The 25,803-nt window shown below is 47.1% G+C and overlaps 2 protein-coding genes across 2 annotated transcripts in view; one reads left to right on the top strand and one right to left on the bottom strand.

Annotated features, from left to right (window-relative positions):
- Window positions 1–19,360, top strand: part of zbtb47b (zinc finger and BTB domain containing 47b) — a 28,315-nt gene extending 8,955 nt beyond the window's left edge. The window contains exons 2-6 of the mRNA XM_079754798.1: window positions 8,897–10,306; window positions 10,484–10,631; window positions 11,081–11,196; window positions 11,989–12,133; window positions 14,071–19,360. Coding sequence (XP_079610924.1) covers window positions 8,897–10,306; window positions 10,484–10,631; window positions 11,081–11,196; window positions 11,989–12,133; window positions 14,071–14,420 — 2,169 coding nt within the window. The 3' untranslated portion in view covers window positions 14,421–19,360. The remainder of the gene's footprint in view (window positions 1–8,896; window positions 10,307–10,483; window positions 10,632–11,080; window positions 11,197–11,988; window positions 12,134–14,070) is intronic.
- Window positions 19,361–19,939: 579 nt separating this feature from the next.
- klhl40b (kelch-like family member 40b) lies at window positions 19,940–24,443 on the bottom strand (the record flags this gene model as incomplete). The annotated part of the gene is made up of 6 exons (XM_079755257.1): window positions 19,940–20,051; window positions 20,866–21,015; window positions 21,788–21,973; window positions 22,302–22,409; window positions 22,847–23,007; window positions 23,313–24,443. The coding sequence occupies 6 exons, from the start codon at window positions 24,441–24,443 to the stop codon at window positions 19,940–19,942; spliced, it is 1,848 nt and encodes a 615-aa protein (XP_079611383.1).
- Between the last annotated feature and the right edge of the window lie 1,360 nt (window positions 24,444–25,803).

The raw sequence follows: 25,803 nt of genomic DNA, 5'->3' as shown, positions 1-25,803 counted from the left end.
TGATTGGCCGGCCCAGACACAACACACACTCAGAGCACCAAAGAACACCCCCCCCCCCCACCCAGTGTAGCGAGCACCTTGTTATGCTCCTCATCAGAGAGAGACCAGCTCATGGGGGTGTGTCTGAGTGTGTAGTGTGTGTGTGTTCAGGGGTGAGCTAGGGTCGACGTGATGCCCTCTCTGCCGCTCCGAGTGTCAATCCCCCAACCCACACACACACACACACACACACACACATAAAGGGTGGAGGGGGCCTTTGGTTGTAGTGGCTAAACAATGATGTGGGACATTCCAGACAGAAACACAATCACACACACACCTGGGCCTCTCACACACACAACTCTGCCGGTCATATTTAGATTACAATCCATTTGATGGACAATTTACCCGGTCAAAATACTCTACCCTGATGGTGATCCACACTTGATGCTGTCTGTATGTGCATGAGCAGTAGAAAGTTGGTATTTTTCACACCACTTGAGTGGGTGTGTTGATGACGCTTCGGTCTGCATTTGCATGTCATTGAGTGGCACCCTAAATGATAATCAGCCTGTTGCCTTTTGTTTGCTGAATGGTTAAAATATATTTAAACGTTGGCACTGCTTTTCAGAGGCACTCGTGGTGAACGCTAAAAGATAGGTCTTATCATAACCCTAAAAGTACACATCATACAATAAATTACAATACATGAGTTCACAGTTGCACGCATACATAGAAAATGTTTTTTTAATTATTATTATTTACAACAGTTAGCTGAACAATAAAGGGTCCTGGCCTTCCACTCCCTGTTTTCTCAGCTAAACACAGAAATCACCTACATTTGTCCCAGTGTTTGTCAGATGTGAAATGTGAAATAAAGCAAAAAAAGACACTCTTTCTCCTGTAACGCAGTCGTTCGCGATGCCTTTCCTCTTCGTCGTTTTTTCTATTTGTCTCTATCTCATGCTACAATCTTTCATCGATTGATGCTTCCGATGTTGTGGATGTAACGGAATATATTTAAGATGATCGCGATGAATTCTTCCCGTTCTGCCTCTGTGCTGTCTGTGGTCAAACCAAACAAACTACAGTGACAGCGGCCGCACTTATCCCGCCTCTTGCGAACTTAGACCCTACCATGTCCCGCCCCCCATGTTGGAACGACATCGATGTCTGCATAGAAAGCATCAAATGTGAATCACCCTCAGGGTCGAATCTCCTGATATACAAATGTGGCGAAATGGCAGAGGACGTGTGAAAACGGCTATAGACACAGCCATCCTCCCTGCCCACAGAACTGACTGCAGGTTTTCCAGCTATAGACGGAGAGGCAGATTCTCTCCCATTCCTAGCACTCATTCATTCCAAAGTCGCCTCTGAAATCGTCCTTGGTGGTTTCTAACTCCATTTCAGAAAACCTCAACCTTCTTCAGGCTGCGCTTGATCTCACAAATTGTATGTTAACGTTTTAATAGTTTTACCCAAGAGTTTGAATCAAATCAAAGGTTTGCCCACGAGGCTTTGAGACACAAGTGAACCTGCAGAACACTCTAGAGCCTCAGACCACGTTCCCAGACCGTGGTCAACTAAGACCCAGAGGGACGCAGGCCCTCCTAGGGTCTGCAATGGCTTCAGAAGAAGATAAACAAAGGGGTATCAGCACTAAAACACCCAGTCTGCTGCCAACTCTGGACTGGGAGGGGTGGGAAGGACAGCCTTTTGGGGAGGATTTGTGAAAGTCAAATGAGAGGATTGTATTGTTTCTGTGCCGGGCTCCGGACTGAGACACGGTGAGGTTCTGTGTGGCATGGGTCCAACGCCAGGCCTGTGCACACCAGCAGACTTGGCAGGGCAGGGAGGCCGCGTATGTTAGTACACAGCAGATGCTTCAGGAACAAACTGGACTTATTAGAAGCTGTGATGGGCAGGCTGACAGCAGGATCCACTCCAACACGGCAGAGAGTTATTTAAATTCTGGGTCTTGTATTATTTTTAAAAGGCCCAAGAGGCTGAGAGCAGGAGTGCTTCCTGGGTAAAGGTTATGGCTACCAGGGACCCGCTGGGGTCTGCCTGTCAAGGAGACGGGTGGGAGGCTTCAGGGGAACAGATCTGTGTCCGAGGAAGAAACCTTAAGGGATTAATCAGGTTTTAATTACAACTCAAATATTCAGTAAAATCTTCAAAGTAGAAATAGAAAGAGTATTCATAAGCAATATTGGTTTTCATATTTGGTTAATAAGCTAATGAACCATAATTACAGCAATAAATAGAAGATAGAAGGCAGGAAACTATAAGGATATCACAATGATGGATAACGGGCTGTTGTTTCATTTGTTGATGACAAACTAAAATCTAGCGTACAGGGCCTCCGAGACATGAAGATATCTTCTGATATCAATCCTACAAGTGTGTGACCCTACAGCAGCCAGCCTGCCGTCGCAGACGGGTCTGTGATCAACGATCTGAATGACACGTCTGGCCGGGCGTGTCTCCCCCCGGCTGCTGTTTGAATAATGCATGGGGAGACATTCTGATTGAGCTGGTGGGCGAAGGAGGCGCTCCCCTAATGACAGAAAACAAGACCTCTGTCCCTGACATTCAGAGGAGCCACGCTTGGTGAGGGGATAAAGAGAAACGTAATCGATAAGTGCTTGATTGTCGTAATATTCTCTTGTTGGGTCGTTTAGCCCCTAGGATCACAATGGAAAGTCGTCTGCTGCTGCCAAGATGGTGGCCGTCTCTTTGCATTTAGCATTTAGTATAAAGCTGATCTGGGGTCCAGCAGTCCTACTGTGTTACAGCAGAACCTCTAATCCAGCAGTCCTACTGTGTTATAGCAGAACCTCTGATCCAGCAGTCCTACTGTGTAACAGCAGAACCTCTGATCCAGCAGTCCTACTGTGTAACAGCAGAACCTCTGATCCAGCAGTCCTACTGTGTTACAGCAGAATGTCTGATCCAGCAGTCCTACTATGTTATTGTAGAACTTATGATCCAAACAATAAGGAAGCGAAAGAAGAATCTATCAGGAAGCTATGCACCAATCATATTGCGAGTTCAACCGCTTGAAGCTCGATTGGTCGAGCGAGGCGATTGGCTGGAAACCAATGAGTGACACCGCCTGATCAACAACAAACCAGCAACATTGAGCTGCTCCTGGCTGGTGGTCTATCACTTTCAGAAACATGTATTTTAAGTCACACTTCAAATTCCTACTTTGATTGCATGCTAGGATGCAAAAACTGCCTCATTGCTTTCTGCTTTTCTGTCATATTTAAGGTCTGTATGTTACACTATAAGCTCATAGATTCGTATTCTTTCTCAATCTATTGAACCTAACAATGGTGAGTAGCAAAGCCGTAAAAGCTGTCTGTTGTTGTTGTTTTCCTAGTGGCTCATTTCAGATCCGATGTCAAGACTTAATGTGTGATTCCCGAGATTCCTGAGTCCTTGTGTTTACGGGAAGTTAAATCTCTAGAAATCTGGCAGAAAGGTGGTTACACTAATCCTTCCATGCATTGTCTAATAAAAGATGCAGAATTTCTTCTGGCCTCAGGTCGTTTATTCAGGCTAAGCCAAAACTGGGAGTTCCGTGTTTTAAATCTCATTTAAAGGGGGAAGGTTTCCAGGGTCTGAGGATTCTTTGTGTTCAGAGTGGTTCAAAGTATCGGAGGATCATTCTCATTCTGATGTCTTCACGTCTCCCTCGGTTCCGGTGTGAGGAGGTGTATCATCGTTACAAACTGGCTAACCTCTGGTTGACAGCTTGTGTTGGATGTGATTCGGGGTGCGGCAGTGCCCTTGGGTCTCTTGTCTAGCAGACGTGATAGCCCTATCTACGCTCCTCTGCTCTGGGCTCAGGCAGAGGGGAAACAAGAATATATCTAACCCTTCATGATTTAATTTTAACAGTCAACATTTTCAAGGTTAGACCTGAAGGCAAATCGATTTTTCATTCTGAGTTGGTCGTTCATCCTGAAGAGCGTACAAAATAAAGAAGCTGGCAGCAGCCGGAGACGTTGATACATTTTAATATGTAGGGTGTGCAAAGGAACGCAGTGGACGATTGATCATCCACATCTGTTCAGTTTGCGTTTATCGGACGCAGAGACATTTGTTTTTCTATTTGGTGTCTATTCTAAGTGTCATCTGGGATTCAGAACACACAGCAGATGCCCTGTAGTTTCTTTACTGTGTGTGTGTGTGTGTGTGTGTGTGTGTGTGTGTGTGTGTGTGTGTGTGTGTGTGTGTGTGTGTGTGTGTGTGTGTGTCACAGAGAGGCCTGAATCTTAAACTTTATGAATTGTTTGTTAGTTGTAAGAGTTAGTCAATATTTATTTGGCATGGATTTCCTAATTACCTCTCTGGGAGGCTTTTGCCTTCTGCTGCATTATGAGGAGTTATAATGTGTGTGTGCGTGTGTGTGTGTGTGTGTGTGTGTGTGTGTGTGTGTGTGTGTGTGTGTGTGTGTGTGTGTGTGTGTGTGTAGAGGGCCTATGATTGTGTTTGCCTCTGAGTCTGTGCACAGTGTATATGTCAGCCTACATACACACTAGATATATGTAGAGAGATAAACACATTATTTGGGACTGTATCTATCTATGTGTATATGTTTAGCCTATCGTTCTGTGTTTCTTTCAATGTGCACCAGAGTGTGTACGTGCTGGGTGAGTGTGTATGTGCGCGCTGTGTTGCTGCTCTGTGTGCATACGAGTTTGTACGTGCATGTGCGTGGTGTGGTCAGTGTGTTGCTGCTCTAGCTACTTGCTTCCTGTTCGGATAAAGCCCTTCCTTTCCTCAAGTTCCATGGGGAAGCTTGGGAAGTCCAGCTACTCGCACAGAGAGCTTTGTTGGTTGTAACGTGTTGGTTGGTTATACTGTGTTTGGTTGTTATGTGTTGGTTGGTGCCGTGTTCTTGAAGAAAGTAGTTCAAACCAGATCGCTTTTAACTCACTTTATTTGTTAATGTATTTCGGTATGGTAACTATGAAGCAAAAGGAGGGAATTGTATTTAACACGCGTGGAGAGAAATACCGCAGAGCTATCTTCCAGCCCCGGGGCCCTCAACGGGCCTGCCATATGTCTCTGACCTCATCTGACTCCCGCTCCCCGTTTGTATCAAGTAGGCGTGGCCTATGTGACGTATTGGCTCCGGCTTCCTCACCTGTCTAAAGGTGCTGCCATCTGTGGCTGGACTAGTTAATGCAGCTTATGTGTTCGATTCTTCTTCCTTGTGGCTATGTGGGAGCAGCTTATGTGCTTAAAATACGTAACATTGGTGTTGGTTGTAACGTGTTGGTTGTAACGTGCTGTTCGGTGTTGGTTGTAACGTGTTGGTTGTAACATGTCGATTGTAAGATGTTGGTTGGTGTTGGTTGTAACGTGTCGGTTGGGGTTGGTAGTAACGTGTTGGTTGGTGTTTGTTGGAACGTGTTGGTTGTAACCTGTTGGTTGTAACGTGTTGGTTGGTGTTGGTTGTAACGTGTCGGTTGGGGTTGGTAGTAACGTGTTGGTTGGTGTTTGTTGGAACGTGTTGGTTGTAACCTGTTGGTTGTAACGTGTTGGTTGGTGTTGGTTGTAACGTGTCGGTTGGGGTTGGTAGTAACGTGTTGGTTGGTGTTTGTTGGAACGTGTTGGTTGTAACCTGTTGGTTGTAACGTGTTGGTTGGTGTTGGTTGTAACATGTTGGTAGGTGTTGTTTGGTTGTAACGTGTTGGTTGGTGTTGGTTGTAAGATGTTGGTTGTAACCTGTTGGTTGTAACGTGTTGGTTGGTTGTACGTACCTTGTTGGTTGGTGTTGGTTGTAACGTGTTGGTTGGTGTTTGTTGGAACGTGTTGGTTGTAACCTGTTGGTTGTAACGTGTTGGTTGGTGTTGGTTGTAACGTGTTGGTTGTAACGTGTTGGTTGGTGTTGGTTGTAAGGTGTTGGTTGTAACCTGTTGGATGTAACGTGTTGGTTGGTTGTACGTACCTTGTTGGTTGGTGTTGGTTGTAACATGTTGGTTGGTGTTGGTTATAAGGTGTTGGTTGTAACCTGTTGGTTGTAACGTGTTGGTTGGTTGTACGTACCTTGTTGGTTGGTGTTGGTTGTAACATGTTGGTTGGTGTTGGTTGTAACATGTTGGTAGGTGTTGTTTAGTTGTAACGTGTTGGTTGGTGTTGGTTGTAACCTGTTGATTGTAACGTGTTGGTTGGTTGTACGTATCTTGTTGGTTGGTGTTGGTTGTAACATGTTGGTTGGTGTTGGTTGTAACATGTTGGTAGGTGTTGTTTGGTTGTAACGTGTTGGTTGGTGTTGGTTGTAAGATGTTGGTTGTAACCTGTTGGTTGTAACGTGTTGGTTGGTTGTACGTATCTTGTTGGTTGGTGTTGGTTGTAAGATGTTGGTTGTAACCTGTTGGTTGTAACGTGTTGGTGGCTTGTACGTATCTTGTTGGTTGGTGTTGGTTGTAACATGTTGGTAGGTGTTGTTTGGTTGTAACGTGTTGGTTGGTGTTGGTTGTACGATGTTGGTTGTAACCTGCTGGTTGTAACGTGTTGGTTGGTTGTACGTATCTTGTTGGTTGGTGTTGGTTGTAACATGTTGGTAGGTGTTGTTTGGTTGTAACGTGTGGCGTTGGTTGCAGTGGCGTTTCTACATGTAAAAAACAGGTGGGGCTAGGCTAATATTTTTTATTCTTTTAAATGACGAACCAGTGTCCGTGACGTCACCCGTTTGTTTTCAGAGTCGTGGCGATCTTTGTAGACGTTGACTCCGCCTGCTCCCGGCTATCCTGCACAACACAGGATTGTATGTAAAAATCTAGTTCAACATCTGACCTGTGAAGGGCAGTCATACGCTAAACAGCGTCTAAACTTTCAACAAAAATGGTAGACCCCTTCACTTTTATTACTGTTGCTACTGGCTTTGCAGGCATACAGACATCCATCCAACCAAATTACGGGGCATTTTAATTTTGTCTGAAATTCATTTTTGGAAAAAGTTACAGCCCTAATATATTACAAATAAAAATGGTAATTTTCATAAAAAAGTATTTCAAAATAGAGATTGAGCTTCCTTCATTGGTCTTACTCACGTGTCCGTGTCCCACCATGCTGTTTGTAGCCCTGGCTTGGTGTTTCCCATTCTCTATTCAGCCTTCAGCTCCACCCACAAGGACAGCAGGCAGGTACTGGGGCCATCACAACCATTACAAATAAAAATATACTTTAACACTATTCAGTATGCTGGGCTTTTTGTTTTTGATCTAAGTGACTGTTCTCCATGTATCAGATATATATATATATAATTAATTAAGCACATTAAGTGCAGCTTTTAATCTTTTATTGCTGACATCAAAACATTGCAATGATGAAAGTATAGTTTTTAAAAGTTTTTAAACTTTAAACTAAGCTTCCGTAAACCTCAGAATAAAATGATGCTAGTGCAAACAGCTGTAAGACCTACTATAAGAACCCAATATCATTTTACCATGGAGTACATCTCCCATAGGCCTAGGCAGTGTCCTGGAGGAGAAATCAAATATAATAGTTGTGAAAGAAAAGATTCAGAATGGCCTGTCTTGGTTTAAAGCCCACTCACCACGACAAGGTGCAGGCCAGGAGTGGGAACATATAAGACGGGAAAAACATAAACAGACTGAAAAGCACAAGACATAAGGCGTTTTACCTCTAATTTTTCCTCCAAACTAAGGGTCTCAAATCCGTGCTCCAATAGATGATCTACCTCACTCACATGTGGTCGACTCGTTTTCATTTGTGTGCCTCCGACATGTTTGTTAGATAAGTTATCCTTCTCCTTCTCTTCTTCACTACCGGACTTCTTGCGCGCGGCACGTGGGGTGAGGTGGGAGGTCACTCGAGTCATGACTCATCACAACACACACTACAGCCAATGAACGGTGAAAAATGAAATTACACTGTAGTGGAACGAACCATATATGTCCATGGCGGTCCCGGTGTGGCTAGCCCCACCAGAAGTAAAATAACCTCCGTCCACTTCAACAGAGAAACACTCTGAACATGCGCATTTCAATTTTTCAAGTCCAATACACATTACATTGGGCTGGTGGGGCTCGAGCCCCTCTTGCCCCTCCAGACGAACTCAGTGAAGAAGCAAGCCAGGGTCGACTAAAAATGAACTAAAAGCGCAAAACTTATTATTTTACAGTACTTTCTGGGGAGATTTTTTTTTAAATATATATATGTATCGCCAGTAGTTAGGAAAAACTCACAACCGAGAGTATAGTAGTCGAACATAACTTTACTATGGGACCACAAAGTTGAGCGGGGAGCGCGCGCGGAGACAGGCAGGAAAACAACCAAGAAAAACAGGCAACGGCGCATGCGCCGATGAGGGTTAAACAATAACAAGCCAGCGGACTGGCGTATAATTTATTTTGTATATAATTTTTTTTCTATTTTTATTTTTTATTTTCCTTTATTTTTCTTTTTTTTCTTGTGAGAGTAGGTGGGGCCGAGCCCCACTTGCCCCTAATGACCAGTCGCCGCTGGTTGGTTGTAACGTGTTGGTTGGAACGTGTTGGTTGGTTGGAACGTGTTGGTTGAAACGTGTTGGTTGGTTGGAACGTGTTGGTTGGTGTTGGTTGTAAGGTGTTGGTTGTAACCTGTTGGTTGTAACGTGTTGGTTGGTTGTAACGTGTTGGTTGTAACGTGTTGATTGTAACATGATGGTTGGTGTTGGTTGTAACGTGTTGGTTGGTTTTAACGTGTTGGTTGTAACATGTTGGTTGTAACGTGTTGGTTGGTGTTGATTGGTGTTGGTTGTAACCTGTAAATATAATACCTTGTGATTCTCTGTGAGAACATGCAGCCCAAAATGTTTCTCTGAATCTTTATCTATAATGTTATAATCAGTTTGAAAGGTTTACCCTCCTCATCCCCTGTCTCCTCCCAGCTCCTAGTGGAGAAGACTTCCGACTTCCCCACGGCCGAGTTCTCTCTGGTGGAGGATGTGGCGCTGCACTTCACTTGCCTGATGGAGCGGCTCAACCAGCAGCGCCTCTTCCAACCCGCCCTGTGTGACGTGGACATTGTCCTGGTGCGCCAGCGCAGCACCTTCCCCGCCCACAAGGGGGTGCTGGCGGCCTACAGCCCCTTCTTCCACTCCCTGTTCGCCCAGAGCAAGCAGCTGCGGCGCGTGGACCTGTCGCTGGACGCCCTGACCTCGCAGGGCCTGCAGCAGATCCTCAACTTCATCTACACCTCCCGCCTGCTGGTGAGCGGCCACTCCATCAGGGACGTGCTCAACGCCGCCACCCTGCTGCGCATGAGCGACATCGCCGCCTCCTGCCGCGACCTCATCTGCAGCCAATCGCTGAGGACCGCCCCGGGGGCCGACATGACCAAGCAGGGGGCCCTCGGGGCCGCGGCCCCGGGGGCGAGGCCCGAGGCCGGGGGGCCCGCGCCCAGCGGGCTGTACCGGGAGATCAAGCAAGAGTCGGAGGGGCTGGGAAGGGTGTACACCACCAGGGAGGGCAGCAGCCCCTTCTCCGTCAGGGTGGAGGAGAGCCCCCTAGGGAAGAGCCAGCAATACTACCCGGTGGAGGGGCCTCCGGGGGACGGTGTCCTGGGGGCCCTCTGTAAGCTGGAGGTCAAGGGGCCGCTGGAGTCAGGGGTCCCTGAGGGCCACGCCTCCTTCAACCGAGACCAGATCATTGTTGAGGTAAACCTCAACAACCAGACCCTCAACGTGTCCAAGGGGTCGGAGGGGGTGCAGGGCCCCGGGCCCCCCGAGACCCCCGGCAGCTCCACTCATCGCTGCGGCAATGGGGGGGCTTCTGAGGAGGAGCAGGACGAGGAGAATGAAGAGGAGGACCGAGAAGATGAAGAAGGGGTGGCCCCTGAAGAGGGAGATGGAGGACCCGACGCTCTGGGGCCGAGCAGCGAGGAGGAGGAAGAGGAGGAGGAAGAGGAGCAGGAGCAGGAGGAGGAGGAGGAGGAGGAGAACAGCCTGGACATCCCAGGCCTGGAGCTGCCGGGCCAGCTGATTGAGAGGCCCCAGCGGGGGTCCCGGAGGCTGGCCATAGGGCAAACGTTGGCCCAGGCCTCACTGGCCAATGCACGGCGGGGGGGGCGCAAGAGGAGCCTGGACCCCGAGGGCCCGGTCCAAAAGGTGCGGCTGGAGGAGAAGCAGCACTTCCCCTGTAAGAAGTGCCCCCGCATCTTCAACAACCGCTGGTACCTGGAGAAGCACATGAACGTCACACACAACCGCATGCAGGTCTGCTCCCACTGCGGCAAGCGCTTCCTGCTGGAGAGCGAGCTGCTTCTGCACCACCAGACGGACTGTGAGAAGAGCATCCAGGTGAGCATCTGTCCTCTCAGGTCAGCTGGCGGAGCCGCTCTGAGCATAGCTTAGTATTAAAGCACATGTATAATAGAGTTATTAATAATGAATTAATAATGTTCCTAATTCTGAGGTGACAGTCTGTTAGCATCCAGAGGGTCCAGAGGTGGTTTCAGACTCTGGTTCTTCTTCCAGTGTGTGACTTGCGGCAAGGCCTTCAAGAAGCTGTGGTCCCTGCATGAACACAACAAGATCGTCCATGGCTACGCAGAGAAGAAGTTCTCCTGTGAGATCTGTGAGAAGAAGTTCTACACCATGGCTCACGTGAGGAAGCACATGGTCGGTGCGTACCACACTGAGGCACGCTGGGATTTGCAGTAGCAATGGCTACTTTGGTTTCTTCTGCTTGGTTGGGAGATCATGTTTTTCCCTTTGGGTTCGATCTATTTTAACTCCTATGCTAGTTTTCAACTGATCATACAAATGTGTTTAACATCTAAATCCCTTTGATGAATCCTGTTTTTGCACTGTAATAGCTGGTTAATCCTAACGCAGACAGGGAAAGGCTTTCCTTAATGTGAGTCTATCCCTGACCTCAGAATAACTTTGAGTATATTGGCTGGTCACCAACCAATACTGCAAGTGACGTTTGTCCCTTAGAAATGCTGTCTCGGTTTTGAAACTAAAATATTGTGTGTGTATGCATGTGTATGTTTATCGTTGTGTGTGTGTGTGTATGTGCGCGTGCGTGCGTGCGTGTGTGTGTGTGTGTGTGTGTGTGTGTGTGTGCAGCTCATACTAAGGACATGCCTTTCACCTGTGAGACGTGTGGGAAGTCGTTCAAGCGCAGCATGTCTCTGAAGGTCCACTCGCTGCAGCACTCTGGGGAGAAGCCCTTCAAGTGTGAGGTGAGGCTCACCCACTCTACACACACACGCACTGTACACACATGCTGTACACGCAAACACATACACTGTGCACACACAAACACACACACTGTACACACACACTATAAACACACACACTGTACACACACAAACACTGTACAAACACACACACAGTACATACACACACACACACTCCATGTTAAAGTGATATGCATTTGCGATTGTCCTAAAGTCCATTGTGTAGAATTCAGGATAATTTACTTACTTTTGGATAACAAAATCCTCTGAAAGAGTCATGACCTACTGACTTATTTGAGGACACAACCTCAAAGACCAAAAGTCTCCAGAACATGGATGGCTGGAAGAATGCACAAACCCCTTCTCATAATCCCCTCTTACAAAAAGGGCCATTAGCTCAGCTCTATGACACTTGAATAAAGCGTCTCCACGGTGAGAGGGTTAGGGTGTGAGGCCCGGGATGGCGAGAGGGGGTTTGATGCTGATGTTCGGTCCCAGGGGCGGTAATGCTGGGAGGAAGGTGTAATGCCCGGTGTGTGTGGATGTGTGGCGCTCCGTCTTGGCCGTGGTATATGTTGAGGTCTGTGTTGGAGAAGCTTGTGAGACATGTGGTTAAACGACTGTATACCGGAAAATAAATACACGTGGGTCGTAACCATGGGGATAACACGCCCCCCTCCTTCTGACAACATGTTTTTATAACCACGTTTCTTTTATGGAATTAAATATATACATATTCACATTGGGTTTGTGTGTGTGCGTGCTTCCGTGCGTGTGTGTGTGTGTCCGTTACAGAACTGCAGTGAGCGGTTCCAGTACAAGTACCAGCTGCGCTCCCATATGAGCATCCACATCGGACACAAGCAGTTCATGTGCCAGTGGTGCGGCAAGGACTTCAACATGAAGCAGTACTTCGACGAGCACATGAAGACCCACACGGGTACAGCACCCCCCCTTCACCTCCTGCTGTTGTCCAGCCTCTGAACGAACACCGCATCATACTCACACATGTTCACCGGTCCCAGTCAGAAGCTGCTGTGGTGATCTGCAGATTTCACCTGGGAATCGTACCCTGAATCTTTCAACTGGGGGTGGATTACTATTCAGATTTCCTGCTCCCTAATTAGCATTAGCAAGATATATGCAAAATGCACAATATGCATTCATACATTACATATGCTGCTTTTAAAATCTAGTAGATGTGTAGGAGTGCTACCCCAGCCCAGTGTGGCCTTGTGTACTTTGGCCTTGAGGCTCTTTGATGTGACTAACACTTGGAGGTTATGTTTCTATTTCAGATCGATAATGAGGTTTCGGACAAGTCAAGCTTTATCATTGACCTTGGCGATGAGCAGTTAAATAAGTCCCCTTTTGTAATGTCACAAAGCTCCAAAAAATCTACATTTCCAGTGTCACCTGACTCTTTATTGGATCCTTCAAAAAGTATCACCAGGACTCCTTTAAAATAGTCACCAGGACTCTTTTAAAGGAGCCATTTCCCTGGCCATGACCTTAGGCATGAGGTCACAACCATTAGCATGAGGTCATGAGCTTAATCAGGAGGCCATGAACTTTGGCATGAGGTCATGACCTTAAGCAGGAGGTCATGACCTTAAGCAGAAGGCCATGAGGCTATGACCTTAAGCATGAGGCCACGACCTTAAGCATGAGGTCGTGACCTTAAGCAGGAGGCCATGACCTTGAGCAGGAGGCCATGACCTTAAGCATGAGGCCATGACCTTAAGCAGGAGGTCATAACCTTCAGCAGGAGTTCATGACCTTAAACAGGAATCTATGACTTTCAGCACGGGGTCATGGCCTTCAGCAGGAGGTCATGACCTTCAGCATGAGTAAGGGCTTGTGTATGATAGACAAGGACATTGAAGAAAGCCCAGTAAAATGAGCTAGTGTTGTGACCACCCAAGGGGCCCCTTGTTACATAGAGATGGCCCCGTACACATTCTGCCCAGCAGCACTTTGTCCGATGTTTCTTCTTTCCTTCGGGTTGTTTTATGTTCGTCGTTTGTTTTCAGGGTTTACTGAACCTGAAAAGAAAGAGATGTGATGTGAACCCAGCCATGCAGCGGTCAGACCTGCTCTTTATCTACTGACCAGCTGCTATGTACTCTGTCCTCCTCCTCTCTCTGTCCTCCTCCTCTCTCTGTATCTCCACCTCCTCTCTCTGTCCTCCTCCTCTCCCTCTGTCCTCCTCCTCTCCCTCTCTCCTCCTCTCCTTCTCTCTGTATCTCCTCCTTCCTCTGAATGTCCTCCTCTCCCTCTCTCTGTATCTCCTCCTCCTCTCTCTGTATCCCCGCCTCCCTTTTGTCCTCCTCTCCCTCTCTGTCCTCCTCCTCCTCTCTCTGTCCTCCTCCTCTCTCTGTCCTCCTCCTATCCTTCTCTCTGTATCTCCTCCTCCTCTCTCTGTATCCCTGCCTTTCTTTTGTCCTCCTCTCTCTGTCCTCTTCCTCTCTCTGTCCTCCTCCTCTCCCTCTCTCCTCCTCTCCTTCTCTCTGTATCTCCTCCTTCCTCTGAATGTCCTCCTCTCCCTTTCTCTGTATCCATGCCTCCCTTTGTCCTCCTCCTCTCCCTCTTTGTCCTCCTCCTCCTCTCTCTGTCCTCCTCCTTTTCTCTCTGTCCTCCTCCTCTCCCTCTCTCCTCCTCTCCTTCTCTCTTTATCTCCTCCTTCCTCTGAGTGTCCTCCTCCTCTCTCTCTCTGTATCTCCTCCCCCCCTCTGGCCTCCTCCTCTCCCCCTCTCCTCCTCTCCTTCTCTCTTTATCTCCTCCTTCCTCTGAGTGTCCTCCTCCTCTCTCTCTCTGTATCTCCTCCCCCCCTCTGTCCTCCCCCTCTCCTCCTCCTCCCTCTGGCGCCCCCTGCAGGAGAGAAGCCGTACATCTGTGAGATCTGTGGTAAGAGCTTCACCAGCCGGCCAAACATGAAGCGCCACCGCCGCACGCACACCGGCGAGAAGCCCTACCCCTGCGAGGTGTGCGGCCAGCGCTTCCGCTTCTCCAACATGCTCAAGGCCCACCGCGAGAAGTGCTTCCGGGTCAGCAACCTCTCACTGGTCGCCGACGGCAACGACCCCTCCCTGGAACTCCCCCACGGCCCGACCACCGCTGCCGTTTCCGTGACCACGCCCCCCGCCAGTGCTGTCTCGGGGGCCCGCCCCCACCTCCCCCCCCCGCCCCCACTGTTCTCCGCCAGCAGGATGAACTCTGGCCGCTGACCCCCTCCCCTGCCCCTCCTCACTCGGACTCTGAGGGGGGACTCCTGAGGGTTAGGTTTGGAGCGATGGACCTCAGTGACGTTTGCACAGAGGGGACAGCCGCCATGTTGGAAAGCAAAATGGCTACCACAGTATGTATACAGTGTACGTATATACATCTATAAATGCATATATATCTACAGATATATTCACGCCGAGGCTTCCACTGTTTAGTTTTGCAGTAAGTGGAAGCTCCTGGTGACGTGTGACAACACTCAACTACTACACAGAGAAATAGTTAATTTTTTTACTCGGTGAATACAATAGATAACCTCACAGTCTGATGACCTCACAGTCTGTTGACCTCACAGTCTGATGACCTCACAGTCTGATGACCTCACTTTTGGACTCCTCAACTAGTTTCACACACACTCTCATCACCCTGTGTATTACACTTCATGTAGGGATGTTCAGATCACAGACTCACACACACACACACACACACACACGTACAAACACATGTACCCACACACACACACACACACACACACACATACATACATACATACATACATACATACATACATACATACATACATACATACATACAAACATACAAACATACATACAAACATACATACATACATACATACATACATACATACATACATACATACATACATACATACATACATACATACATACATACAAACATACATACATGGACACAAACACGTACAGGCACACACACAAACCTGCAGGCCAAATACACACGTCCACACACAAACACCCACATACAGGCACACACAAACCGCCAACACCCATACATACACACACAAACATACACCCACACACACACACATACACATACATACAGGGATCATCAGTCAACTAAGCGCTGCTTTTGTTTTCTTGTCTCACACTCTGAAGAGAACCCTGGATTTTATATTGGACCATTGTCTGCCAAGATGTAGCGAGAGTTCACGATCCAACCCAGCAATAACCAAACATAGATTTTTTTCTTTGAGAAATATACAAGTATGTACGGCATTGCAAATAACCAAATCCTGTACACTCACCTGCTATAGATAGGAAATGTTGTAAAGCATTTATAATCAATCATGCACCTTATCTTTAACCCTAGTGATATTTAAGATGTACGTAAACTGTCTTTATTTTTTTTTATTGTGATACTTACTGTCATCGTTTGTGTTGAGGCCGTCTGCGACGGTCACCAGGACTCAAGAGTGGCTGTTACCATGGATTCGGTTGTGTGTGTGCTTGTGTGCATGTTTGCGTGTGTGTGTGTGTGTGTGTGTGTGTGTGTGTGTGTGTGTGTGTGCGTGTGTGTATCGAGTGTGTGTGTGTGTGCGTATACTTGTCCACGCCTGGGTGTGCATGCCAAGAGACCAAGAGAGGGAGATAGAGAGGTAGAGAGGACTGTGTAAAGATAAAGAGAGAGGGACTGACCCAACTACAATCAGAAAATGACCAATTGCGATTCCCCCAAAGGTGTGGCCACCACGTCCTGCTTATATTAAGCATCTCCCCTCCAGAACACCTGCATTTGACATAATATGACACTTTTTTTGTACCATATCCTGGTAAGAATCCTGGTAATCTATCAAATCCTACATTTGGTTTGAAATCCACTTTCAAAGCGGAAGTCTTCATCTTCTTCTATAGTGTTGATAAGATGCAGCTGGTATTTTAATTTTCAATTGGACATTTTGTATTGATCTGTGATATTGGTGAGAGTATAGGCAGTGTCAGCGGCCCGAGCTTATTCACCATGAGAGGCATCTCCTACAATGCTGAGTAGTGACTTCCTAATGCTAATCAGCATTAGCATTTGCCTTACATCGAATGCTTATGGAAGTTTCTTGAAAAGAGTGAAAAGAGCAAGTTATTGTTAGTGCAAACTAGAGCCTAGAATGATCTCCACAGTGATTATTTTTGATTATCATTGACAAAAATACATGTATTCATGTATTTTCTGAGGATCTTCCCTATTGTCCTTAACCTCTGACCTTTATATCCATGCTGAGACACTTTGGACTGATGTTTTCTAACAGACAGAAGGGGAGCTTTTAGAAAGTGATTAGGAACTTTATGACTACTAATGGTTTGAGTCTTCTCCTTGGTGGATACACAGGCCCTCTCAAGGTGTCGGACGTCCTGCAGTGGACAGAGAGCAGCTCCGCTGTGGTGTCGATGGTGTGAGTGTTGTGTGATGGGTGGAAGGCCTGGTAGATGTGGTCGGACGTTGTGGGCGAGCTTTTGTAAGTTTATAAGCTGTCTATATTATTTTTATCTTGTTTATTTTAAAAAGAAAGATGTAAAAAGAATTGCTTCAGCACCTTAGCCTAGCTCCCAAGTCTTATCCCAACCTAGTTGTTCATAACAGTTGCCATGGTGAAACAACGAGGGTCCTCCAACATGTATATGAAGCTGCACCCTCTCTTCCTCATGGGTCGTGTGTTCCTGTGTTTCATTTTCTGCTCGTCAACAGGGTTAGGTTAAAATCCCTTATTTAGACCATGTTTAAAGCTGTTTGTGTGCATTAGTCTGAATAAACAAGCTGTGCTTAAACTCTCGCCGTAGTACGATGAGCTCCAGGGTCCCAGTTGTTACTGCCTGACACCAGGAACCCAGAGGACGAGATGCTGTGGCGTTAGACCTGGTAGAGGACATGTTGTTACGCCTGTCTAACTAGAGGACTGACATGTTGTTAGGCCTGTCTAACTAGGTGGCTCTAGTTTAAGACTGGAGACACTTACATGTTGTTAGGCCTGTCTAACTGGAGGACTCTAGTTAAAGACTGGAGACACTAACATGTTGTAAGATTTGTTGAACTAGAGGACTCTAGTTTAAAGTGAGACTGTTATGCCTCTGTGGCTCTTAGACAAATTGCACTTTGAAACCCATGTGGGTCTTCTCCTGAGAATAGGCACCAATGTTGTTAAGAACAAAGCATGTTATCGGTGATGTGTGGTTACCAACCCGACACAGCAGGCCTACCTGGGGAAAGACAGGAAACCACATTGCATTGTATGTGAATATGACAAATTGATTCAGATTCGAAGATGTTTTTTAAGCACTTGCCCAGGGTAAGAATTCCATTACTGACAGTTTATATATATAGAGATATGTATCTCTATATATATAGATATAGATATCTATATATCTATACATCTGTATAGATATATATATATATATATATATATAGAGAGAGAGAGAGAGAGAGAGAGAGAGAGAGAGAGAGAGAGAGAGAGAGAGAGAGAGAGGGTTGAGTATAGACTTAGGTATTGGGCAGGAGAGAGGCTGGTGGTAGTCATGACTACTGATTTATGCACTTTGACCTAATTTTCACGCCAGGCTGTCACAGAATCACTGAAAGCTAGCCTTGATTGGCATCGCTGATTGGGCCGATAGAGTCTGGAGCTCAGAGAGACATTTGGAAGGTTCCAACTTGTTGCAGGTAAAGACACTAAGTCGAAGAAATGTCCTCCTCAGCTAGGGCGATGTGACGATGTGAGCTCATTAATAGGGATTCGGCCACTATCTGATAAGGCTGTGATTGGAGGAGATGATTTCGAGCTTGCTTCCATCCAGGACAAATGTCATAGGTGAGTTTGAGCTGCACTTGGTGTCCCAGTATAACTGCTGGACCATGGCTGTTTGTATTTCCCTTCTTCCTGGGAGCTAGCCCCTCCCTCAACTTCCATGACCCCTATTGAGGAGTAGGGACCCCCTGTTGTGCCTCTCTTCTCTCTTCAACTCACTGCTACATCAGCATCTCAAGGGGTGGTTGGTTGTTGAAGAGGTCAACAAACAAACCACCACTTGGTTGATCATCCCTTTTCTTACCCGAAAACTCATGCAACAGAGCGCCAGTTTGTTGCCCAAAAAAGGAATACTATTCAGAATCTGTCCCTTATTGTTTTTATTGCACTTTACCCAATGTAGCGCCTCCATGTGGCAGCCCCTGTGAACCTGCATTCAGACTGCCCACACTGAGAGGAGTGGCCATCTTAGATGGCCTCCAGAGCAGTAATAATAGTAGTAATTTAATAATAATGTAATTGCTATTTTTGTGTGTGGCTCTTTTTTTTGTAGCCACGTGTTCATTAGCATTGAGGGAGAGGAGGCAGTAATGTTGAAGACATTGTTGTCACAATGAGTCTTCTTAGAGTCCATCCCAGGCTGGTGTTGGGAGGCTGTCGGACCTCCGGTCCACACAGAGGGGTCTGGGATTGGGGTGTTCTACGCTGTGGGTCACCTCTCCGTCATGCAAGGGGGCAGATTGAGTCTCAAGGCCCCATCAGGCCCTCCTCACCTGGACACCGTGCCCGTGTCAGGGTCGAGGTCCGATGGGCTTGGCGTAGCTCCAGGGAACATTTGGACGGAGAAGATTCAAACCAAATCCAAGGGTGTTTTTTACTAGTGTTCTTATATTGATCTTCCAAGAAGATTGTGTGGAGACAGAATGTACATAAGGGTTATGAAAAAAAAGAACAAGATGCTTTTTGGAGGGAAGAGACTAAAAGATGAGTGGACTCAGAACTAGTTCTGTTATCTTGACCTTATTCTGAGTGGATGGCAGAATAGGAGAAGGTGTTTGGCACGATGAAGATGGTAATTCTCCTGAACATCATGTAGTAACTTTCCTCTGTTGGACAGAAATACGTCTGGTAACTATAGATGCAAATGCTGAAATAAATAGGAAATAAATAGTGAATTCAAAGACCTATTTGAATTTTACATAGACCCTCTACATTTTCCATACTAACTCACACTGCAGCTGTATTTTAAAATGAATCATAACAGCTACTGTCATTTAACAATTCTCCACATTATAATGTAAACATTGTCTTATACAAAGGCCATGTGTAGGTAGTAGTTGTTGACTATATTAACACATACTAAAACGCAGACTTTAGTGTCTAGGGGTGCTATTAACATTAGACTGTGTTTTCTGTCTTTAATTGTATTATTGACTAGTGTTCACCGTCTGTAACACAGGAGAGCAACATTTCAATATTAAACAGTAAAGATATATTATTGCAAAACTGAGTGTGTTCTGTTATTTTTATATGCTGTGAATTGTGAATGATCTTTTGATTCATAGGGTTAGGGTTAGCAGTAACCCTACCAGTTTACAGAAGCGATAACGGTTATACTGCCATCTAGTTGTAGAATAATACTGCAACATCCTGTTGGAATATTGTTTTATTCTACTAATAGCAACGTATGAATTAAAGGGGTAGTCCAAACAGTGCAACCAAGGTCAGAAGAGAACTACCAGTATTTATATATTTAACATAAAAGCAAGCAAATATAAAAGTATAATCAAAGCAAATTATTAACTACAGTAAACCAGTACAGCAATGTAAATAGAATTAGCATTAGTACATCTTGGCTAATTGCCTAATTATGAGATTCATGTCCTGTGGGATCCTGAACTATCTGAAAGAGTGACCAGCCCCGATGTGTGATACTGTTTGAGGAGGTTGGGGGTCCAGGGGGTGAGGAGGAGGTCATATCTTGGTCATACGCAGGGTGTTCAGGCGGACCCCCAGGATGGTGGCTCCTGCAGCATACTGCATGTTCCTCAGGACGCCCATCCACTTCCTGTCCTCCTCGTTGAACCTGGAGACGGACGACCGAAACGTGAGGAGGGTGTACTGGTATGGATGCTGTCACATGACCCATCATAGGAACAAAGGACGAGCAGGATGGAGCTGAGTGTTCAGAAGACTGAATGAACAACAATGTCAATGTACTGCTTAACCACTCTATAACTAACCGGTGGGGTGACCTCCAGACTCTGTAACTAACCAGTGTTCTTGTCATGGTCTGTCTGTTTCATTGTCTTGTTTCGGTGTGTTTCCCTGTGTTTCCTGTTTTACTTTTGTATCTCTGTCTTGTTTCTCCGCATGTCCTGTCAAGTTTCCCTGCTGTGTGATTACTGCTCCCTCCCCTAATGTGTTTCAGCTGTTCCTCGTTGTGTGTCCTGTGTTTTGTATTGAAGCCCTTGTCTTCCCTTTGTTCCTTGTCGTATCATTGTGGTTTGTGGTGAGTTGTGTCCTGTGTTCTTGCTGTTCTCGCTGTCCTTGCTGTTCCTTGCCTTTTTGCCTTTTTGGAGCTAATAAATTGTCCTTTACCTGAACTGTCTGCTATTGGGTCCTACCTGCCTGCTTGCCACCTGCAAACTCCTAACAGTTCTGACCTCCAGACTCTATGACTAACCAGTGTTCTGACCTCAAGACTCTAACTAACCAGTATTCTGACCTCCAGACTCTATAACTAACCAGTGTTCTGACCTCCAGGCTCTATAACTAACCAGTATTCTCACCTCCAGACTATATAACTAACCAGTGTTCTGACCTCCAGACTCTGAACCCACAGCGCTCTGAACTCCTGACCTCCTGACCTCTAGACTCTGAACCCACAGTGCTCTGACCTCCAGATGTCGTTCATCTCCTTGGGGACTAGCTCGTCGCTGTCCTCCACAGGCATCATGCCGAAGCCCCCCACGGCGTACAGTGACCCCGCCATGGACACCAGGCTCAGGGAGCTGCGCTCCTGAGGGAACGCCACCATGTCCGACCACCTGCAAGAGGACCGCACAACACACACAGCCATCGGTGGGTGAAGGTTCGGCCATCGGTGGGTGAAGGTTCAGCCATCGGTGGGTGAAGGTTCAGCCATCGGTGGGTGAAGGTTCAGCCATCGGTGGGTGAAGGTTCAGCCATCGGTGGGTGAAGGTTCAGCCATTGGTTAGGGAAAGTTTCAGCCATTGGTTAGGGAAGGTTCAGTCATTGGTTGGTGACAGTTCAGCCATTGGTTGGTGACAGTTCAATGGTGACGATTCAGCCATTAGTGGGTGAAGGTTCAGCCATTGGTGGGTGAAGGTTCAGCCATTGGTGGGTGAAGGTTCAGCCTTTGGTTGGTGAAGGTTCAATCATTGGTTTGTGAAAGTTCAGCCATTGGTTGGTTAAGGTTGAGCCTTTGGTTAGTGAAGGTTCAGTCATTGGTTGGTTAAGGTTCAGTCATTGGTTGGTTAAGGTTCAGCCATTGGTTGGTTAAGGTTCAGACATTGGTTGGTTAAGGTTCAGCCATTGGTTGGTTAAGGTTCAGCCATTGGTTGGTTAAGGTTCAGCCTTTGGTTGGTTAAGGTTCAGTCATTGGTTAGTGAAGGTTCAGTCATTGGTTAGTGAAGGTTCAGCCATTGTTTAGTGCAAGGAACCCTTTGGCAAAGCATATGCCGATTATGCTTAACTCGGCAACGACCTTGAAAATAGTACTTTCATAATTAACTAATTGTAAGTGTCTTGTCTCTTGATGTCAACGCCTGCTGATCACTGATCGCTGATGGGACTCACTGGTCATTGGCGATGTTGTACACCTCCACGCTGCTGGTCAGCCCTGTGTCCGTCACCCCCGCAACCACATAGATCTGGTCCTGGTGCACCGTGGCTCCGCACAGTGACCGGGGACAGCTCATAGGCGCCAGGTCCCGCCACTGCAGGGCCTGGGCGTCGTACGCACTCATGGCGCTCAGGCACTTCCTGTTACCACAGCATTTACATGAGGGGTCCGTGTTCTGCTATGGGGTTAACACGCTGTTGTAAATATAAGATTGAAGAAGAACGGGATCAGGGGTCCTGGTGATCCACTTTCCTAAAGATAGAAACCTAGTAGCCAGGTTGTAAGATTCAAAGCTGAAAAAGACTGGGTTCAATCCCATAATGTCCACAGCCTACTGTTTAGTGCTCCAATGACAACTGCCCATAACATACTATACCATACCATACTGAAAGTAGCACTTCAGCTGAAACCTTAATAACCCCCCCTGACCCCAGAGTCTATTGCCTGTTGTTGATCAGAAGGACCTACTTGCTGTCCTCCTTGCCTCCGATCACATAGATGATGTCGTTGTGGGACACGGTGGCATGGCCGTAGACGGGGTAGGGGGTGGGATCACATTCACTCCACTTCAGAGATCTGTCAACGACAAACACACAAACTCACAAACATGTGAGTACAGAGTACGGATACAAATGTGCAGAGTGCCCTTCTGGTCGGGGTGGGATTTAGAAGCATTCCTTTTGATTAAGAACATGTTAGCCTATCAAGGGTTCATCTTCAGTGAGATATCTCAGCCAGCCATTTGTCCTCATAGTGTATCTTAATGTGAACATAATCAGTGTTAGTCATTTGCAAACCTCAATAGAGTTGTCACATCTTACATTCTGTTTTAATGAAACAAATATCAACAGAATTTGAAGTTTGTAAAACAAGATCTTTCTCTTTACGCAAAACTATTAACAAATAAATATGAGGTCCCTTCTTCCTAATATATATCAGTCCTCCATTAATAACCAGACCTCTATTGTTTGATGTGTATCCAACTCCTCCCCCCACGTCCCCCCTGTACTCACTGTCTGTCGTAGACAAGGACCGAGTCCAGCGTGTGCTCCTGGTCCTTCAGCTCCTTCCCCCCCAGGACGAAGATGCAGCTGACGGCCTCGGCGAGCCCAAACAGGAAGCGAGGGGAGGGGATTGGCGGCATGCCGATCCAATCAGCATTCGCAGGGTCATACTAGGAAGTGTAAACGACCAATCAAATCCAAGTGTAAAAAGTCATAATCAACATATATAAAACCAGCAGATACAAGAGATATACAATTAATGATTTTTTGATATGAAGATGATAATGATATAATAAGATAATTTGCATCTAATAAGGGCATAGCTTGCATGCCTTCTATTTCTTCTTTTCATTTCCCAACACTTTGACTAATACCTGCCCTGTGTTTCTCACAAATGATGTGTCATGTTCAGCCTTCCCATGATAAAGTCTTGAGTAGCAGGAGGCGGTTGAGATGCTTTATGTTGGCTCCTTACCTGTAAGAAGTAGGATGACATGGGGTCCTCCTTGTTCTGCTCGTCGATGAACAGACCTCCAGCCACAAAGATCTGGTTCTCCTTGGTGACCAGGCTGGTGTGGTTTTTTGGGATCTGCGTGGAGAGCGATGCGACGTAGCAGTCGTTCCCAGCGGGGTCGTAGGCCACCGCGCCCGTGTCACTGACCAGGAACATCAGGTCTCGGAGGAACATCCCGTACCGCAGGTTGTCGTTCAGGATGCCCGGGAGGAGGGCTTCCTCTTCCTGCTCCTCCTCCTCTCCGTTTTGTCCATCTTCGTGTGCCTCTCCCTTCTTGCCTTTGATTGGCTTAAGCTCTGGAAGCTTTCCGGAGTGGGCGTCCCTAACTAACTGAAGCATCTCCTCCACTTCCTGATTAGAGGAGCAGATGAGTTTGTGTTTCTCCACCTTCTCCCTCAGGTACTCCTCGCTGACCAGACGCAGGCGGACGCAGTCCAGCAGCCTGGGAAGCTCCTTCTCTCTGTTCTCCACGTCCTCAGCCACCCACTTCATCAGAGACTCGAACACCGTCTCCTCCGTCTCCACGTTCAGCGTGTCGCAGGCCAGTATGGCTGCCAGCTCGCTGGGCCCCAGCTGGAGGAAGTCCTGGTCCTTGCTGATGAACTGGAAGCGCTCGCAGGCGTAGTTCCTCGCAGAGACGGCCAGCCGGGGGCAGTCCAGCATCAAGCCCAGCCTGAAAACAGCCAGGCAGTTGCTGAAGCTCAGCCTTTTCTGCAGGAAGGACACGCACACGGTGAACACGGATGGGATCTGAAACATGTTGGCCACGGCAAAGATGTCCTGGACGTTCTGCTCCGTCACGTTGATGTTGGAGGTGTAAAGGTACTTGAGCACCAGCCCCATCACGCCGGGCTCAACGTCCTCCAGCACAACCTCCTTCTTCTTGCTCTCGTCCAGGTCGGACAGGAAGATCCCGCGGAAGTAGGCGCTGCAGGCGCACAGCACCAGCCGGTGGCAGGGGAACTCCTTCCCTTTGATCTTCAGCACGCAGTCCACCAGCTTGGCGTTCTCGAGCAGGTCAGACAAGCCATCCTGGAGCAGGGTCTGCTGGTAGAGACGGGGCTCGTCCGTGGGGTTGATGGGGAGAGCCATGGTTCCTGTTGGGAGAGAGGGGAACCCTTCACGTGGTGGCTGATCTGTACCTGGGTCCTTTGGACCTTACTCCACGCAGCCCAGACAGAAAGGGAGAAAGAGAGAGGCGTCCCCAGGCAGAGTCGGTCTCTTATGAGCCAACCACCAGACCAGCTGAGCCCTGTGGTTGGCTCAGCAGTCAGCTGTCCTTACCCATCAACCCAGCCTCCAACTGGAAGGCTATTAATAGATCCTCGGTGTGGAATCCATTCCGGAATATGCAAAATACTAGATCTACTTTTGTGCCTATGCCCACCCCAACACGCCCTCCACACCCCAACTACGAACGTCTTGCCCTCTACCTCCCCCTCAGCAGACAGCTGGTGCAGTGCCTCATGGGAGGTGTGTCCTTCAGCGTTCTGCTGGAGCCGACTAGCATGGCCTCCCGTGGACGGGGGAGTCCCACCACAGTGAATGGGTACTGCTGCGTACCAAACTGGCTCTTAACTAAACCTATCTCTGCCTCTCTCCATCAAATGCCAGATAACTTTTTACTATTTGATCTTGCATGTTTTAAGAATGCACAATACTCAAAATTAAAGTTTTGCTTTTTCAAAGGTGCCAGTCAAGTAAATCATATTATCATAATTTATAAAATTTGCCTTATCTTGCAGCAAATAACAGATCTTTCTTACTATTCAGTAAGGTTTGACATTCAATGTTCAATTCAAGTCCAGACCTGTCTCTATAATGGCAGCATCAGAAACACGTCATCAAAGATTGTTTCCAGTATATCTGCCAGGTGGTCCCTGCGAACGCTCCAGCAATACCACAGCTGCGAACACACTCATCACCATTCACAAGTCTCATCCATATTTATATCAGTGATGTCAGTCTAAAAGCCCTGTCTGCTGTAAGCCACGAGCCATCATGACAAGAGGGTTATTGGTCATACTACTTATTAATTCAGCCATTTAGTAATTTAGTGATTTAACAGAGTCTTCATTCCAAAGTGACCTTAAATGCTCTTGCTTTAGGATGCCACTGAGCATCCTTGAGCAAGGTGTTGTTCAGCTGTTGACATTGGACATTGGACATTGTCGAAACCAGGTACACCACACCATCCTGCTATCGAGCCAATTTGGGTTTGGGACAGTGTTTTGTGTTGATCTGCTCCAGGGAAAGAGGGTTCACCTGGTTAGGGTAACAGGGTTCACCTGGTTAGGGTAACAGGGTTCACCTGGTTAAGGTACCAGGGTTCACCTGGTTAGGGTACCAGGGTTCACCTGGTTAGGGTACCAGCTGAACAGGGTACACATGAGCAACCTTGCACAGGGCTTCATGCTCATGTGTCAGTCCTGGGATGAGGTGAAACTTTTTG

Source organism: Pollachius pollachius (assembly GCF_949987615.1).
Source record: "Pollachius pollachius genome assembly, chromosome: 17".
NCBI lineage: Eukaryota > Metazoa > Chordata > Actinopteri > Gadiformes > Gadidae > Pollachius > Pollachius pollachius.
Note: the sequence above shows the minus strand (reverse complement) of the source record. Positions and strands in the feature narration are given on the sequence as shown.